The 19,248-nt window shown below is 57.4% G+C and overlaps 1 protein-coding gene across 3 annotated transcripts in view; it reads right to left on the bottom strand.

Moving 5' to 3' along the window:
* Positions 1-1,970: 1,970 nt before the first annotated feature.
* TMEM104 (transmembrane protein 104) overlaps positions 1,971-19,248 on the bottom strand; it is a 63,644-nt gene continuing 46,366 nt past the window's right edge. For all 3 annotated transcript variants that reach the window (XM_021927932.2, XM_009191194.4, XM_009191193.4), the window contains exon 10: positions 1,971-5,804. In XM_021927932.2, coding sequence (XP_021783624.1) covers positions 5,044-5,804 — 761 coding nt within the window. In that variant the 3' untranslated portion in view covers positions 1,971-5,043. The remainder of the gene's footprint in view (positions 5,805-19,248) is intronic.

Raw genomic sequence — 19,248 nt, 5'->3', positions numbered from 1 at the left:
AGCACAGGGGCTCTGGTGATGATGGATGGCATTCATCCCTCAGTCTCCTTGAAAAGGGAGGCTTGTGCCAGGGGTGGTGGCTGCCCCGCCCTGCCAGGGACGCCCTGGGGAGCCTGACAGTGCCATGGTGGCAGAGGCAGAGAAAGGTAGGGAGCTTGTAGGTTTGCTAAACCCTGGCTGGCCACGTTGTCTCTGACACGTGAGGCTCGGAACTGCCTGGGCTCTGGAATCCTGGTGCAGGTGGCTGCCAGGGTCAGGCACAGCTTGGCCTCGCTGGTGCCAGGACTCCTGTGGTGGGAGAATCTGCCTGAGGTCTCATCCTGTCCTCCCTCTGGGGCTTCTAGCCCACTTCCTTTTTCTATCACACATCTTTGCCTCTGGCCCATCTGAAAAGATGGCTTTTGCTTACCATTTTCAATGTTTTCACATCTGCAATTACACTTATCCCCCCTACAATGACTGTGGAGCAAGCAGGCTTTCATTCTTCTATCCGTTCCACAAACAGTGGAACTATTGATTCTGTCAGACCCTTTTCTAATGGCTGAGGATGTAAAGGCCAAGCCCTGGCTGTCCTGACAAGTTTCGTGGAGGCAGACCAGAGGCTAATTCCACGTGACAGAGAGGAAGCCTGAGGGGCGGTGCTGGCTGTCTCTGCCAGTGCCCTCCCCCAGAGCTCCTTGCTGGTTCCCAGGAAGCCGGATGGCCTCTTTAGTCTCTGAAGAGCCCATTACTTGTGTTGGGGCCATAAGAACTGGACTTTTTTGGGGGGTTAGTTTTAGGGGTGAAGGCAGCTGAAATGGTAGGGTGGGATACACCTCTATTCTTGGTAGGAGAGTACCCCAAGAGGGGGTGGCCCTGTCCATTACAATTTCATGCTCTCTACCCTGTGGGTTTTCATGGGCTGGATCCAGGTTGAGGACAGCAGGCCGGGAGTTTGTCTAGGTGAGTGTTGGAGGCCAGCACTCTGGAAGGGAGTTTGACCTTGGTCGCAGCCACTAGTGGTGCGAGGGTTAACTGTTGGCCACCAGCCCCTGGAACCGAGCCCCTCCTCCTCCTGGAGTCAGGGTCTGCCTTCGGCCCTGGGAGGAAGGCTGCGGCAGGTGAGGCAGCCCGGAGGAGCTGTGAGATCAGGGCTGCTCCGCTCTCTGCCCAAGATCATTAATAACGAAGAACTGGAAAGATCATTAAGAGGTGAGCCTCCAATGTGGAACTGAGCCTGCTGCTGGCTCTGAGGGCCGCTCCTGCTCCTGGGCCAGGCGCTGGCTGCCTTGTTCCTTCTCTAGGAATATATCCGGGGGCGGGGCAGGAGGCTATGAATCCTGGGGGACAGGTAGCAGGAAGGATGCATCCTGAGTTCAGAACTAGCTTGGCCTGGCTTCCTGCACCACCAAAGGAAAGGAAGAAAGCGTGGCAGGGGAGAGGAGAGTAAGTAAGGCCACAGATGTGAAAGCGTCATAAACAAGGGCCTGGCGACCCACATGCTCAAATAACACTTTTTTTCTTTGGGTGAGATACAGAGAGAGGCCCTTGTGGCTGGCCTCAGAGCAGGAAAATCTTACTAACTGGGGTCCCTTCTGTTGCTGCTGTAGCTGTTTTTCCTTGTGTCTAGCTGAGCGGCTTGTGGTCCAAGCCAGCTTTTTGCAGGGAGCCAGGTGTGTGGAGGGGAAGGGGGCAGAGCTTGCAAAAGGGCAGGCTGATGTCTTCAGTCAGGACCCTCCAGACTAGCCTGTCCTGCTCTTTGAAAGGGAAGGACTGTCCTCAAGTTTCCTAGGGGACTGGGAAACGAGAGACAACCCCTACCCCCAAAGCCCTCTAGACTCCAGATAATTCAGACCAATCTTCTGTTTCCGAATCGCAATCCAGTGACAACTCATTAGGAGGCTATGAAACCAAGTAGGTGTCAGGAGTCCTAATGAGTTGGGGGTCCCTGGCTACAAGTAGTTAGTCTGGCGAGTGATGTGGGAAACAGGTGTCACTGAATAGCTTTATTGAGCATTTTGTGCTGGGCACTAAGCTCAGCACTTTAATCCCCACAACTGGCCAGTGACGTAGCTGCTGTTACCCCACTTTACAAATGAGGAAGGACAGACCACGGAGGCTCGCAGCCTGCAAATGGCAGGCCCAGCTGCCTGGTCCACACAGAAAGTACCCAATGCCATGCCTGGCATATAATGACATTCAGCGGAGGTTACCCCTCCAGTCTGCAATCAACACCATCGGCCCCAGGTGGAAGGGATCCCAAGCTCTCTCCAACCTTCCAGTGGCCCTTAACCATGGGTCACTCTTGCTTGGGAATATGGCCCCACACAGGACGCTTCCACTTCCCCCAGGCCTGGCACTGCCAGCCACTGCCCCTCCGCAGTGGCTTTCCAGGAGCGGGGCAGCAGCCCCTGTCCTCCCCACCACTCTGACTCTAGCCTCTGCCTGTTGCCGAGGCTGCTCCTGGCCCCAGGGTGAGGACGGCTGTGTGGCTAAGGGCCCATCATGGTGCCACTGCCCACTTCCACCACCCAGCAGTGCCTCCCAGTCTGTCACCTGCTATCCGCCCCATCTATAAGCCAGCAGCTGCTGCTCTAGCCTCAGGTGAGGAACAGCCAGGAGCTGCTGGCACGAGGCTCTGGGGCTCAGGTGGGTCTGGTGCTTCTGCGGGGAGGGAGGCAAAGAAAGTTTACTACCACCTTGACCTGGTCTGCCCTGGGGGCATCTGGGGCCATGCAGGTGGCAGATGTTGGGTAGACGCTGCTGAGTTTAAGCTTTCCTCCACAGCGACACCTGCTCCTGGGCCAGGCTGGGCTGGCATCCTCTTCTGCTCTCCCCACCACTGACCTCGGGGGCCCATCTGCAATATGGAAACCACAAGCTGAACTTGCCTACTTTGCCAAGTTGATGATGGCTGCAGTGAAATGTGCCTGATGCACGTGGAGAGCCAGCATCACCCGGGGCTGTCTTGCTGTTGGGGTTCTCTGCCCCTGGCCCCAAGCCCCATTGGCCGTCAGCGGCAGAAGCCTGGCATCGATGGAGAGGAAGGTGACCTCATCTGACTTACAGCAGGAGGACACTGAGGAGCAAAGCAGCTAGACAACGGCAGTGGTGAGGGTCCCCACTTGGCAGCAGCGATGTGGTCACTGCTTCAGTTCCCTCCAGGGCCGGGGCTGCCCCAGCTCAGAGGTGGCGGGGAACATGGCCACTGACTCCATGGCTGGGCGGTTCCAGACTGTCACATAAATTAACCTGGGCTTTATGAAGCTCATGAATTTGCGTCCAAGATTTGGTTTGGAGTCTGGGATGGCAGGATGATTTAATCAACTTTGTCTTTAAGCAAGAGGGAACATAACTGGAGAAGGGTAATTCCAGATGTTTTGAGTTTTCAGCCACAGGGGTGCAGCCAGGTCTTCCCTGCTCTTGGCCTGAGCACTGCAGGCCCCTGCTCTACCTATCCTGAGGGGTCTCCTGGGAGGAAGCTGCAATGGCAGATGGAGAAGGGGCATTTTTTTTTTCCCGTGGATGGAAAATGACATGTGGGGACAAGCTGTGAGAACCGCCGAGGTGCGTCGGCAGAGAGAAAGCGGGCTGAGGCCAATTACACCGCACAGGGACTCCCAGGCTTCAGCTGCCAGGGCAGAGGTGGCACAGCCTGTGGACTCCCCGCGTTCCCTGCAAATCCCACATCCCCCGACCCTGAGACCCTCGGGCCCCAGGAGACCCTACATCGTCGCTCTGTCAGAGGTCTGAAGACGCTGAGATACAGGGGAGGCGCTGAGCAAGGCACTGAACTCAAAAGAGGGAGGGGTCGGGCCTGAGACCCACCCCAGAGAGGCGGCTCCAGGACAGGCGGGACCAGGCCCAGGGCTGGGGGCAAGCCAGTGAGGGTCAGGGGGACCCCCAGGTCCTGAAGCAGTAGAAGGCACGTTGAAAATACAGAGTTCATTCGAGTCACCTGTGTTTCCTAGGAGGCCAGCCCAGCAAGTGCGTGCATGGCTGAGTGGGAGGTGGCTAGGGACCTGGCCTCCTTCCATGGGAACGGCAGTGGGGGCCCCATCCAACCCCACATTGCCCAAGGGACATAGCGTGAACACTGAGCACCCACACCCAGCCCCTAAGGGAGCTGCCTTTAGCGTTGGAATGGGAGCACGGGCAGCCTGACCACTGTCAGGGTGGGAACCTCAGAGCCCTCCCACTGCCATGTCACCGCCAAGCCACTGAGGTGCCAGGTGGGGATGGCTGCCCTCTAGTAGGACCACCCGCACTGTGAGAGGCCCTGAGGGCGCCAACGGGGCAGCGAGGGCAGCAGACAGTCTCTTTCAGGGACAAGCTCCAGACTTTAGGCCCAGCTGGCAGGCGGCTGTGTCCCTATAGAAGGGACACTCCATCCAGCCTGCTACTCTGGAGCTTGCGCCCACAGCGAGAGCCCTCGCAGCTCTATCTGGGGACTCTGGTACCAGTTAGCACTTCTTGTTCTTGTCATGGGGCCAGCCAGGCCCTCTCTGAGGTGGCACCTAGTGCCTCCCAGGCCTGGTGGGAGGGTGGGCCCTGCTGTCACAGGCAGGCCTGGCTAGGATGCTTCCAGCCTGGGATTCGCCTCTGAAGAGGCAGCAGTTGCTAGTGAAGGTTTCTTAGACAAGGACGCAGGACAGGGCTGGAGAGGGGAGGGGCATGGGTCTGGGACAAATGATGGCAGTGCCAGCACTGCATCTCCCACCGTGCAGGGAGGAGCCCGCCGTGGAGGTGGGGTGGGGGGTGAACATGTTGGAAGATGTAGGAGAGGGGTGTGAGTCCAGTAATGAGTCCTAGAACTTGGGAGCAGCCATGTGTCACCCAGGCAGGAGGACCTGGTGGGAGAGCCGCCTGGGGGAGTGAGGACAGGTGCGGACTGGGTGGAAGGTGGGGTGGGGAGAAGAGCCCCAGCTGGACAGGGGGTTTCCCCTAGAGCCGCAGTCCCACCTGCCCCATGAAGACCTGGGAGCAACTAAATCTGGGCTCTGCGGGCGAGGGGTGGGGCTGGGGCCCCTCTGCCTCCCGTCACTAGACCTGCCTGTCCTGCCATCAGAGCTTGGTCTCGCTGAGGACGATATTGGCCGTGACAAAGATGAAGCAGGAGAAAGCCCAGAGCAGCACGAAGCCCACCCAGAAGGTGTGGCGGAAAGGGGACCTGTGCTTGTTGCTGACCCCACAGCCAAAGGCCAGCTGGGTGTCCCTGCGGCAGTGGTACACCAGGAAGGCGGGGATGACGTACTGGATGCCGGTGCCCGCATAGGCCCCTGTGATGCCCACCAGCGACTCCAGGTCGTGGGTGCAGAAGGCCACCAGCACAGGCGGCACCAGGGTGATGGTGGGAAACACGACGCGGTCCACCACCCACGGGTACGTGCCACCCTCGCGGTGGAAGAGCGTCTTCCAGTTGTTGCGCAGGGTCACGGCAATGATGGGGAAGTTGGTGCTAATGGTGAAGACGGGGAAGAGGCCCAGGAAGAAGCGCACAGCGGCCAGGCGCACGACGTCACAGCGTGCGAAGTTGAGGGTGTACATGTCCATGAGGCTGTCGCCGCGGAAGCAGAAGATGGCGGTGAAAGAGAGGAGGCCGTAGAAGGCCAGGATCAGCACGTAGTCCAGGAACACCAGCCTTGTGAGGTGGCGCTTGGAGGAGACTGGGGTAATGAGGGATGGCAGGGAGTGCTGGCACATGAAGGAGTAGACGCACACCCCAAACAGGTTCCGGACCCCCGAGAAGTCGGCCAGGGGCGGGTGCCCCTCCCCTTGTCCATGCCCGATGCGGACCAGGGCCAGCACAATCATGACGGCGAAAGCTGGGAAACAAGAGAGGGGAGTCAGCCAGTGCAGACAGGCACAGCCCTACCCTGAGTTTCTGGTCTGGGGGGCGCCTTTGCAGGGCCTATAGCCCCATGAGAAAGAGTCATTAAATGCACATTCAGGCAGCCCTATTCTTGGGTGGCTCAACAGTGGCTGCTCATCAGAGGAAGGTCCCGCATCTCTCTCTGTCCTGTTCTCCCCTCTCCCTGCTGAGCAAGAGGCCTGGGTTGCAGTGGGGCCAGGGGCAGGGTGGTCCGGCTTTGCAGAGGTAGCAACTCTGTCTTCTTAGAGGAGGGCGAATCCTGGGGCAGGCACTGCCTGGCTCCCTCATCGGCCCCCCAGGGCTCTCAGGGGCTCTGCCAGCTTCCTGGCAGGGAGCAGGCTGGGTCAGGACACAGGGTCACACTCTCTCCCTTGGTTTGAGAGTGATGCCCAATGTGAGGCTGGGGAGCTGGGGGGTAGACGCAGAAGGGCATGGAGTGTTCGGGAGGAGGTGTCCTCCTGGGCCGAGGGCATCTGCTAGACACAGCCGAAGCCAATAGGCAGGAGTGCTGGGAGCCCTGGGCAGACAGGTGGGTACCTAGGGGCCGAGGGCAGACAGGAAGTTGCCAGTGGTCATGCCAGGGCACAAACAGCACCAAGGACCAAGGCTGCGGACTGCCAAGTCCTGGGCTGCTGACACCGAGGCTGGAGGCAGGTGGCATGTGGCTCTGTTTTCCTGGGCCTGGCAGCACAGCTAGGGGACAGGGGACTCTGTGGAAGTGGAAGGGGGCCCATGACCCTATCTGTCCAGAGCAAACAGCTTGCATTGCTGATGGAGACCAGGCTGGCTTCACTTCGCAGCCTTTTATGGTGGCCCTCCTTCTGGGCTGCCACTGGAGACAGGCTCACAGCACACCCCCCAGGCTGAGCTCCGCAGAGGCAGCCTGTGCACCCCAGGCACAAGGGGCTGCATTCCCAGCGCTCTGAGGAGATGGCACTCTTAGATCTTTCAGTCTCTGGCTTCTGCTCTCCGGGCTACCCAGAACCACAGTTAGCTGCTCACACACGGAGACCACCGGTGTCCGTGTCTGTTCTGAAGCTGACCAAGCCCTGCTCTCTCTGTTCAGAACATATCTGACAGCCTCTCTAGCCTGTTTCCTCACCCCTCAGGTGAAGCCCACGGGGACACGTGACATTTCTTGGTGAGCAGCACAGGCAAGTGTGAAGGGGCAGTGGCCACAGAGGCCAGATCGCAGCTCGGTGGCTCCTGTCTGGGGGCCTCCGCAGAGCCCCAGGGCTCTTCTGCAAGTGGGAAGCTGGGGACCTCATGGTCCCCTTTGGTCCAGGCCCACTCCCTGACTCCTGGAAGGAAGAGGTGGCTCTGATGGGACCCACAGGAAATCAGGCAATGTCTTCCCACAATGACACTTGGGAGTGGGATGGAATCTTCATCTATTACTTTTAATCAGAACTGCCTAACACTGTCGGGGACAGGAGGGGAGGAAGGGAGCGTTGAAACCGGCCTGAGAACATTGCCAGCAAAGAAGATGATTTGTTTCTGCCTCTCCCCACCCGCTCCAGTCCCCGCCACTCCTGACTCTGAGGGCCTGGGGACTCCTCCCCCGGTATCACAAATCGTTCCAACCCTGGGCAGTCAAGGGGAAGCGGCGGCCTACTTCCTCCTTCCAGTCTCAGCCCAGGGAGTTGCCTCCAGCTTTACCTACTGGGGATGGATGGCACAGGACAGCTGTGGGACAGACCAGGACCCCGAGCAATCTGCTCGCCCCAGAGATTTCTGAGGCTGGGTAGAGGGGGGTGTGCCCAGCAGTGCTATGCGAGAGATGCACCCCACAGGAGGTGTGCCAGGGCAGGATGTGTGGGCGGGTACCGGGGAGAGAGCAGACACGCTGGAGGTGGAGTCCCTGTGAGCCAGAAAGGGCTACAGAGCAGAGCTGAGCAGGATGGGGTGGGGGTACAGAGGCCAGACTGGGCCCAGGGGCACCTGGTGATTTGTTATTCAGGAGGCTGCAGCAGACTGTTTTGCCACCATAAGTGGGGCACGAGGGTCAGGGCAACGGGGGCAGCTGCTGTAGGGCAAGATTCAAATCCTGCACTGCCACTGCCATCTCGAGGCACCACCTTGAGACCTGGCACTTGGCCCTGGCCAAGGCTGGCATGAACTTAGAAAAAGGCAAGTGGAGAATTCCTCCAGCTGTCTGTCACTCGGCCCTGGGCCCTGGGTCTGGTGAGCAAGCAGGCAAGAAGGCAGGAAGAGGTCAGCTGTCTGGACGTGAGCATCCCTGCCACTGCTTCCTCCTGCCCTGAACACAGCCCATGCTTCTCTGCTCCTCTAACTCCCCAGCCTCACATCTCCAAAGAAGGGCAGCTCTCCTTACAGCCCTGCCTGTGAGATTTCCTCATGGTAAATAAACCAATTTACAAAGTAGGTTTCCAAAGAAATGAGACGGTTGTACACACACACGCATCCCCCGAAATGTACACCTTCTAATTGGCGTCCTCCAGAGCAGCTGTCTTGGGAAGAGGTGCCTTTGACACCAACAGTGATGTGGAACAACTTCTAGAACCTTAAGCTAGAACAAAACCACGGCAGCTGGGTGCGGTGGCTCACGCCTGTAATCCCAGCACCTTGGGAGGCCGAGGCAGGCGGATCACCTGAGGTCAGGAGTTTGAGACCAGCCTGGCCAACATGGTGAAACCCTGTCTCTACTAAAAATTAGATGGGTTTGGTGGTGTGCACCTATAATCCCAGCTACTCGGAAGGCTGAGGCAGAAGAATTGCTTGAACCCGGGAGGCAGAGGTTGCAGTGAGCCAAGATTGTGCCACTGCACTCCAGCCTGGGCGACAGAGTGAGACTCCACCATCAAAAAACAAAACAAAACAAAACAAAGCAAAACAAAACAAAGCAAACAAACAAAAAGAATAAATTCACGGCTATGGGTAATTAAAAAAATGATTTCACGATCTTCTAGCCATAATTATGTTCACCTCCTAATGCCACTACCTAGATTACCTAGATTAGTCACCCATTTGGTTCTTTTGATTGTCTTAAACAAGTCTATTTGCAAAAACCAAGTCTCCCTTCGTGGGCTGGATGTTTGCTGCCGCCTGGGAGTCAGAAGCAGATGCTAGAAGCTCTTGGGAGGTGATTCCAGAGTGTTAGAAAATGGGATAAACACCTGATGGGGCAGGTGCAGCTGCAGGGCCGTGTGGGCCTTCGTGAGCTCCCCTTGGTCACACCCTGCACTGCTGTCAAAAGCTCACCCAGCTGTGTGGCAGCTCGGCTGCATGGAGACGCCAGCAGCTCTGGGGCTGAGCAGACCGAGTGCACACTCAGCAGAGGTGGGTCATTCACCCATGAATCCCGACCTGCACTCAGGGCGTTCACACACCAGGAAAGGGAGAGGCTGCCATGGTGAGGAGCACATCTGGGAAGGGCAGGTGGCTCTAGAAGAGCCATGCCCCCAGAACAGGGGTGAGGACCAGCTTCCCAGTGCAAATGGCCCCAGTCGGGGCAGAAGGTAAACCCAGCTACCTGGGGAGGGGGCAGGGCCCTCTGGTTCCCCACCACCATGAGGATATGAAGGCGGGGGCTGGGATCTGTCCCCTGGGAGTGGAGAGTGAAGGGAACTGCTCCAGCCTGGTCTCCAAACCAGCAAATTCAAAAGAAACTAGCACCATCTAGAACCTCTAGTTCCCCTGGGAGATGGAGGAAAGGGAGGGAAGGGAGAAAAGAAGGAAAGGAGGGAGGAAGGGAGGAAGGGGAGGTCAGGGCCCTGACCTTGCTGGGACTATGGCACGAGGCTTAACCCCCACTGTGCACCTGGCCAGGCACCTGTGACCCCGCCCCTTTGTCTGGCCCCTCCCTGCCTCCCCTGGCTGCGGGAGGAGCAGAGTTCAATAGCCATCTCCTAGATTGATCGCCGCATCCCTGGGAGACAGCTGCTCCAAAAACTCATTAGGTCTGATCATAAATCAAGATGAAACAAGGATGACAGGTTGTGGAGACCCTGCCAGGATGCGCGGTGGGGAACAGGGCTCCGAGAGCCACACTGACGCCCAGGGCTCGGCCACAGCCGCGGAGACAGCCTGCGCCCACCTCGTGGAGCCTGCGTGGGAGGGCAGACGGGCGCGGAGGCGGGACAGAGCAGAAAGTGCTCCCCAGGCACGCTAAGGGCCAGACACCCAGGACTTCACAGTCAGATGTGTGGGGGGTCGGCCCCCAGCAGGGCCTGCAGTTCCCCAAGAGCCTATCACAGGCAGTGCCCAGAACATTCGCGTCCACATCCACCCACAATTCTACACCAGGAGTCCTGCTTAGTGGTGCAGAGCAGCAGTGAGAAGCTGGGAGGAGGCAGAGGGGAGGACAGAGGAGGAGGCTGACATAGGTCACACGTGCGGCTGCTGGGCCTCGGAAGGCTCAGCTACAAAATGACAAGGGGTGGCAGGAGACTTCTCTCTTAATATCTGAGTAAAAGCCAATGCAAAAGCCACCGCATTTGTCTTGTGTCACCCATGGGCCCAACTGGACTGTTCATTCCTTCAACAACAAGGGACTGAGTGTTCCCTGGTACTATGCTGGCTGTCTGGGGACAGCACACTGAGACAGGGGCCCTGTCCTTCTGGAGCCCAGAGTCCGGAGGACCAGAGTCCAGGTGGAAAGTACAGGGGACAAATTACAACCAAAGAACAGGCTGGTTATCAGGCACACTAGCTGTGGGGTACATGATGAGATCCCCGTCGCAGCAGGCGGCCACGCCTGAGGGTAGGAGGCCACGTGGTGGGGGTCCCAAAAGGGAAGCAGGTGTCAGACGGGACAGGGAGGACCTGTCGGGGCCGTTCCAACCCTATAGGTCTATGGCTGCTGTGACTCCTCATGGTTTAGGAGTGAGCAGCTCAATGTGGGGTGGAGATGAGGAGGGGGCCCCCAAGGACACCCATAGGCAGAGCCTCATTAAGGCCCTGCGAGGTCGCCTGCCATGGCTGCTGGCTGCTCACAGGCTTGTCCTGATAGTGGATCTCAGCTCCACACGCGGGCCTCGCCACATGGAATCACCTGGGCCACAGCCGCTCCCCTCTCTCGCACACTGACACCTGAGGCGGGAGTGAGGAAGACAGAGCGAAGGCACACAAGTCACTGTCTTGGAGCTGAGATAAAACAGGCACGAGTCCTGAGCTGCCACAGGCCAGTCAGAGAAGTCGCCTCCCTTCCCTTTCTGAGGAGGCTAGAAGTAAAATTTACATAAGGACTGAGCTGCCAGGAGGCACATCCACTCTATGGGCATCTGGACAAGCCAAGGTTCATGTTGATATCGGCTTTGCAGCAACATCAAGTGTGGCAGTCAAGGTGCAATTTCACATCAAGATATGTTCTTACAACATCTGAGTCCTCAGGCTCCTAAAGCAGTCAGAAGAGAAGCGAACAGAAGCAGCCTTTCCCTAGATAGCCTCAGCCTGGCAAGAGCCAGATAAGAAGTCCCTGCAGGCACTGCCTCCACATCTGTCCTCACGGCCTCTCTCCTTGGCAGGGAGGAGGACAGGTGAGCCCACCCACGCTGAACACCTGCCAAATGGCAAAGGTAGCACTGGTTTATAAGGGGATGAAAGTCAACAAACACCCGCATCTCTCCCAAATCCGTCCCTTCCGGAATATCCCTGCCCTCCTGAACCTCACCCTGGGGGGCTGGGGGAAGAAGGGGGCTTTAGTGGCGGGATGAAGCCATGACTGGGCCAAGCCCTTGTAGCAGTTGAAGGTGACTTATTCTTGGGGCCAGACAGGGATGAGTAGGTGTCTGGAGCCCAGGGCCCTGATGCTCACGTTCCGGTAGTCCTACCAGCAACCCCAGTTCACCTCTCTTGGGTCTCTGTGGGCAGGGACAGAAAGATCAGAGTGGTCAGCAGCCAGCTCCTTCCTTCCTGCGCTGAACACACACCCTTGAGCATCAACATAAGGGCTGGCTGAGCTGGAGGTGTGGAGAGGGATGAGCTCCTTCTAGGTCCTCCCAGGCAGCCTTGGTCTCTGAGCCATGTGAGGCCTGGGCAGGACTCTGCCTTCCTTACAGAATGCTGGGGTCTGGGTGGGGCTGGAGAGAGTTGGGTGACCTTCCCAGGCACCACTGGAGTTGGGGCACAGAGGCCAGAGCTCTCCAGGCCTGGGTGGGGAGAGGGGGGAGCAGAAAGAGCCCTCCCAGGAGCCCCCACCTCCACTCTGGGGGCACACATGAAGGTCCCCCATGAGCATGAGATGCTGAGGCACTGAGTCCATCTTGGTGGCTTTCCTGTTTTCCTCATCCCCATCGCCGGCTCTGGAATTAAGCAAGGGCTACTTCTGGACAGTCTGAATGCTGCCCACGCTCTCCCTGAAGGTGGCAACAAACCCACCGGGCTCTGACGGAGAAGCACCGAGAAGCATTTAGAGCTGTGCTGACCACCAGGGCCACACAAGGCCGAGGCTACTGAGCACTGGAACATGGCTGGCTCAAACTGAGGTGTGCTCAAGCGTAAAATACACCGGGTTTCAAAGACTCGGTGTGTGGCCCAGTGCTGAGGTGGGCGGATTACTTGAGGCCAGGAGTTTGAGATCAGCCTGGCCAACATGGCAAAACCCCGTCCTTACTAAAAATACAAAAATTAGCTGGACGTGGTGGCACGCGCCTGTAGTCCCAGCTACTAGGGAGGCTGAGGCAGGAGAATCGCTTGAACCCAGGAGGCGGAAGTTGTAGTGAGCTGAGATTGCACCACTGCATTCCAGCCTGGGTGACAGAGTGAGACTCTGTCTCAAAAAAAAAAAAAAAAAAAGATTAGCATGGAAAAGGAATGTAAAGTATCCCACTTGTCATTTTTTTCATGATTACATGTTGAAAGATATTTTTGATACGTTAAGTATTTTATCAAAATGAATTGAACTTCAAGATGTTGCTAAAAATTAAGTTTCCCCAGGTGGCTGGCATTGTATTTCTATGGGCGTCTCAGTGGGGGTTTCCTGTGCTGGGGGACTGTGGGCTGTGCACACCTGGGAAGCACCTGAAATACTGAGGATTTGAAAGATTTCCCCCTTCTGCCACCAACTTCGGTCCGGGACTCCTCACTCTAACCCTGTCACCTGCCCTGACTTGCATGGGGACACTGAAGACCTAGGGTGGAGCTTCGACGCTGCACCAATCCTTCTGGAAAAGCCCAAGGACAAATGGGCTCTGAGTGCCCTCGGGCTGTGACCCCCAGGGCAGCCTGACCTGGCGAGGGAGGCACTGGCTGGGTCTGGAGTGCTATGGAACTGGCCTGTGGTCCTGGACACCATCAGAGGGACATCTCCATAAGGGCATGAGCTGGAACAGAGGCTCTCAGGAGCCATGGAGGGCCCTGCCCAATGGTCCCTGCCTAGAAGCCCCCACCCCCAGCCCATTCATCCCCTTCTACAGGGCCTGGAAGGGATGAGGAGTATGGGGACACGCATCCACTAGGGGCAGACTGCACACGGCACACTCCTCCTCCCTAATCCCTTTGGGTGCCCACATACTGAGTTGTGCACACATACTCAGAGCCATGACCCTGAGGGCCAAGGGTGAAGGGTCTTCCCCCAGGCATGGCCCCCAGGCCTTTCCCATGTGCCAGTGCTGAGCTGTCTTGGCAGGGCTGCTTCCTGGAGAGCTGCCCCCGCAACTCTCTAACCTTTGAACCTGGCTCCAGATGTCCCTGAGGCCAGGGCGCCCCAAGCTCCATGCCATTCCCTGCTCTCCATGTGTGGCTCTGGCTCTGACACTGGGAGGTGGAGGCCATCCGTCACGGTGGCTGTCTGGGAGTGACACTCTTTTCCAAGCAAAGAATCAACATGCCAGGGCTAATGATAACGAATGGCCAGTTGTATGCCCATCACCAGCTCAGGCACCAGCACTCCAGGCGGGGGAACAGGACTAGGGGAGGACTTGGCGCCAGCTCCCTCCTTCACCAACGCTTAGCCCTCTGAGGGCGCCGGGCTGCAGGGGTCTCTGGCTTTAGCTGGGCCGTCGGAAGGGGTAGGTGAGCAACACCAGCCTGAGCAGAGAACCACTGGAGACCAGCCTCTTGGCCCTAAAACAGGGGGAGGTGGCTGGGTATTTGTTCCTTAAATAACCAGACCAACCATGGCAAAAGGAGACCCACATTTGCAGGCTGGAGGTGGAAGAGCCCAAGGATCCTGCAGCCTAGAGGTGTGAGCGACACCAGGACACAGTCCTGGCTTGGAAATGGCCAAGTTACACTGGACACAGCTCCTGAATCTGCCACTCAACTGTGTAATTTTGGGGCAAACTGTTCCATCACCTTTAAAAATACAGATAAGGCCGGGCATGGTGGTTGATGCCTGTAATCCCAGCACTTTGGGAGGCCGAGGTGGGTGGATCACCTGAGGTCAGAAGTTTGAGACCAGCCTGGCCAACATGGAGAAAACCCATCTCTACCAAAAATACAAAAATTAGCTGGGCGTGGTGGCCCATGCCTGTAATCCCAGCTACTCGGAAAGCCGAGGACAGTGAGAATGCACTTGAGCCTGCATGCACTCCTGCACTCCAGAGCAAGACTCTGTCTTAAAAAAAATAAAAAAAAAAAAAAAAGAGAGAGATGATTGTAGGAAGGCTGAAGGGTTGGAGTGAGATAGGGCAGTGCTGCGTTGGTAAAGCCTGGCTCGCACCAGTCACTCAGGAAGCTGCACGTGCCGTCTATCATTGCAGAAACCCATTGCCCCTGCTGAAAGCCCAGTTCCCAGGCAAGCAGGAAAAACTGTGTCAGGCTGAGTTCTCATCTAGCTCCCCTTGTGCTCTGAGGAGGGGGACTGGATGATACTAGTGACCCCGCCTTCCAGGCCAGGTCAAGCTGCTGTCAGAACAGTTCCCAGGAATACCCCATCACTGGCCTCAGCTAACCTTTGGGGCTCTGGGGGTCAGGGATGGGGAGGGGGGCAAGGAGGACCCCAACAGGCTGCTCACCCCTGCTCTGCCAACCAGAGCGACCCTCAGTTCCTCCTCTTATGCCCCTGTCCACCCCCACCACCGCCAGCATCTTTAAGGCCCCTCAAGGCCAAGCAATCCCCACCACCCCACCTCTGGGGCCTCCAGGTGTGTGCCCTCTCCGGGAGGGGCTAAAGGACACAGGGTCTTTGGAGCCTGAGCTGGCCCATCCTTCCTGGGGTGGCATCTACCTGTGCTTGGGCTGTGGTGTGGATGAGGGCTTTGTCTGGGAGGAGCTCTCTTTGGGGACTATGGGAAGCCCCCACACGGATATGCCAGGCACCAAAAGCATCTCGGCCCTGGGTCTGGTTTTCATTTCAGACCTGCAGGGCATCCAGCATATGCCAGCTTTGCCTAGCAACTCACCCACCACTCACTTGGATTTCTGCTGAAAGGAGGGAATCTAAAGCCAGCTGGTCTTCCCATGTGGGCCAGCTCCTGTGTTTTCTGGAGGATTCTAGCTTTGTTCACTCCTTACCCTGGGAGAAGAGAGGAGCGCTGAAACAACCAGCTTTATAGGACTAGGTTCTATCCTGCGGCTAAATTATTTAGCCCAAAGGACTGACAGCAGAGTCCCCCTCTCCCCAGGGTGGCAGGAGGCGGCGGCAGCCTGGTGAAGGGCAAATGTCTGAGCCTCTGGAGCAATCAAGCCTTCTGTCGGAAATCACGGGCTCTGGCCTTTCATCCTTCCACTTCCCCACACCCTCAGAGCCTGGCAGGTGGTGCCTGGGAGGGCAGGGTCTCAATTTTTCATTCTTAAGTTGTCAGAGCAAGCTCAGTGTGCAATCATTGGGAAGGCAGGGCCTCTGGCTGCTGGCTGACTAATCTCCTTCCTGGAGATTGGAAACATAAAATTTCAGGCGCTGCCACCTTTCCTGCGGGCTGCTCAGCCCTTTCCTCTCCAGCAGCCACCTAGATGCCAAGAGAGACAGGAAGGAGAGAGTGAGGAAGAAGAGGAGAGGTGGTACCGAGCAAGGATCGGTGGCCCCTCCTGGGTCTGAACGTAACTCTGGAGCGCCAGGGTTGCCGTGGGCCCTGTCAGCCCTGCAGATGTATATGACGGCCCGACTTGCTGCAAGGTTAAGACTCACCCTCCCACATGAAGCCCAGTTTTGCACAGAGGCCATGCCCGTCACCATCATTGGGTCAGACTCGACCCATGGCCACGAGTGATCTGGGACTTAGTTTCCTTGCCTTGTCAGTGCCGGACAGCTGGGCCACCAACCTCCTGGGCATTGCAGGAGTCTTTGTCTGATAGCTGGAGCTGCCCATCTCGGCCGTACATGGATCAGAGCTGATAACAAAGGCTGCTTAGAGGAGAGGTAGGGACAAAAGGGCAACAACCTTTGCTTGGGGCCAAGTGAACTCTCAGGTCAGTTCTGACTGATGCTAACGAAGGGAGTAATTTGGCGGCACATGGCTGGCTGTTCGCCAGCAAGTGTTCATTAGTTGCCTACTTTACCTTAAAACAAACACTGGGTTCCTCTCCTATAAATGGGCCTCTGTGCATTTGCAAAAAGAACTTCTAGAAAACCAAGAATAAAATTAAGACCCAAATGAAACATATACAAAAGGTTTTTCAAGATTCCCTGCACTGGGAGTGTAACCAGTCATGGCTGGACACGGAACAGCCCAGGAGAGCCCTGGACAGTGGCCCAGTTGGAAGGTGGGCAGGGCTGCCGCAGAGACCCAGGCCGTGCAGGGCTGCTGACAGCGGGGTGGCGTGGTGCTGGCACATGAGGCTGTCTGGATGGATGCACAGGGGGCATTTTGGGGGGTCCTTCTGGGGCCTCTGAGAGGCACTAGTTGAGTGGCTGTGGAGGAATTCCAATGCCAACCTGGCAGCAGTGGGCACCAGATGGCCCAGACACAAGACCCCTGGCTGCCGGTGGTGACGGATCAGCGCGGGAGGCAGTCTGCAGGGATCAGTCGTGGGTTTGGGGACAGGTAAACACCAGAAAGCCTCATGTCCCCAGGTGATGACTTCCTCTTAGGGGCCTCACCTGCCACCACCACCACGTCCCACCTCTCCCTGTCGGCTTGGAAAACAAATCTGGGGCAGTTGCTGAGGGAGGTGGAGAGAGCGGGGCCGAGAACTTCATGAGGCAGGCTCAAGTTCATCCACAAACGCCTGGAGAGGACAGTGTCTGACCCACTTTGGGGGGAACACAGATGCAAAAAGAGAGTGTGTGGCGTCTGCTCTGCATACACAATCAGAGGGAAGGGAACCCTGCGGTCCTCGGCAGCCCAGGCCCGAGGAGGGCTGTGGCGCTCCAGAGCAGCCTTTATTAGAAAGGATCGGGTTTTTAACAACCCCAAATGGGGCGCCCCGTGCCGAGCCAGCTGTTCATGGGAGACGCCTGCAGGCATCTGCCGGGGAAAGTTGGTAATGGAACTGAAGTAATGAAGCTGCCATGGCCCCTTCCAGCCCGAGAGCTCCATGCGGTGAGGCGGGGGCAGCCTCTAGCCATTGGCTTAGGTGCTCAGGCTTGGGCTCTGAAGTCCCTGCGCTGGGCCTGTGAGCACAAAGAACATCCTCTGTGCTGCGTCTCCCCTCAGCATCCCTGGTCTACCTGTGGCTGGCAGAGGCTAGAGCCCTTGCCCTCTGTGAGATGGGCCTGCCTTTCATTCTCCCAGCTCAGAGCTTCTTCAAAGTGCGTGCGAGTAGATGCTGGGGGCGGCGGAGCAGAGAGGGCTCCTCTCCAGGCACCACAGCTGGGATGTGGCACAGGGGAGGTTGCCCAGAGCCAACCTGGAAGCTTCTAGATCTCACTGTGAAACCCATGTGGACACCCAGTGCCATGCTCTCTTGAGGCAGCTGAGGTCATGTCCCCGGTCTTATGGCCAGCCCTCAGAGAGGCTCATCTTGAGGCCACTCTTGGGATGTGATGGCTGACCAAGACGCTGCTGAAGACGTCACGCTCACTGTGGCTCCCCTCTGCACACTGCGCAGGTGCTGTGCTAACAACAACGTCCCAATCGAGGCCTCGCTGCCACTGCACAGACAAGGAACCTGGCGGAGAAGCCTCGATCCATCTGACCACATTGGGAGTAAACGCCAATCGTCCCACACAGGACGGGGAACAAGGCAAGGAGGTCCAGCGTCACCTCCAGTAGGTGTGCTACCTGGCGCAGAGCAGCCACCGGAGACCTGATTGCTCAGGAATCTGCAGTGGCCACCTGGGAGTGAGCCAGCCAGGTCTGCCAGGGCCAGAACAGCAGCCTCACTGCTGGGGACAGCACACCAAGACCCTCCTTCCCCATGTGGATCTGCCACTGGAAGTATCTGCCACCCAGGCATCCCACACTGACCACTCCCGTCTCCCCAGAACTTACTTGGGGAGCACAAGAAACGAACAGACACTATCACATGTCATCCACGCTTTGAGTTTTCCTGGACAAGTGGTTATTTACAAAGGCCATTTAACCCTTTCAGTGCCATTCTGGCAGAATGAGGGGGCTTCCGAGGCTACTAAGGGGGAGGAGGGCAGAGCAGAGCCCCTCAGAGGAGCTGGCCCGAAGTCTCCTCAGCACAGCTCCGGGGCCCGCAGTCTCCTCCGGCCTCGTTTCAACAGATGGCAGAACTAATTCCTAATTAAGCCCAAGAAAGTTTCCGGCTCAGCACATTTATTTATGATTTTCCGGTCCCTTTGGTGCTCATTCTTCCCCTTTGTCTTCCTGGAACCCAAGCCAGCTTATTTCCAACCCGAGCTCCCCACTTGGTTATTGGGAAAGCATGGCCTCATCTTGGGAGAGAGGAGGGGAAGGGGTGCGGCGGGAGTGTGGGAAGGAGGGAGGGGTGTGTGGGAAGGAGGGAGGGGTGTGTGGGACTCGGTCACACAGCTGCTTTTAAGACAGAATGAAAAGGGAGTTTGTGGCGAACTGACAACTTGGCACAGACTTGAGAGGACAAATAGGCCTTTGAGGTCACTGCCTTTAGGGTGGTTCTCGAAAAACTGCCTGGGGTGAGCTTGGCCCAGAGGCGAGAAACCCTCGTGGGGTCCCTCCCCCATGGAGGGGCTGCCAGTTTTGCTTTGTTTGGTGGCTCCAGGGAGACCTCCATCCCCTTCCTCCCCTCCCGAGCCCCGCTGCGGCCCGGGGCTGAGAGGGGAACACCCCTTCCCTAGGAAGAAACGCTAGGAAGAAAATGTCCCACTGGCTCCAGTGCTGGCTGCTGGGGATGGAACCCTAGACCTAGCTGCGCTTCCGAGTTTACCTAACTGGGCAATTTTTCTTCTGGCAAGAGGGCTGTGTCACAGAAAGGTTCGCTTGTTAAGCCCAGAGGTCTGAGTCTCTCATGGAGAAAAATCACTGCCTCTGTGGTCGCCCCCAGCAGCACTCCGGAGAAAAGGTTTGCCTGAGAGGCTCCTGACATTTGATTATCTCTTGGATCAAAGGGAAAAGAGAGGCAGATGACTTGCTAAGACAACAATGTCAAGACAACAATGTCACCACCAA

This window comes from Papio anubis, chromosome 17 (genome assembly GCF_008728515.1).
Source record: "Papio anubis isolate 15944 chromosome 17, Panubis1.0, whole genome shotgun sequence".
In the NCBI taxonomy this organism is placed as follows: Eukaryota; Metazoa; Chordata; class Mammalia; order Primates; family Cercopithecidae; genus Papio; species Papio anubis.
Note: the sequence above shows the minus strand (reverse complement) of the source record. Positions and strands in the feature narration are given on the sequence as shown.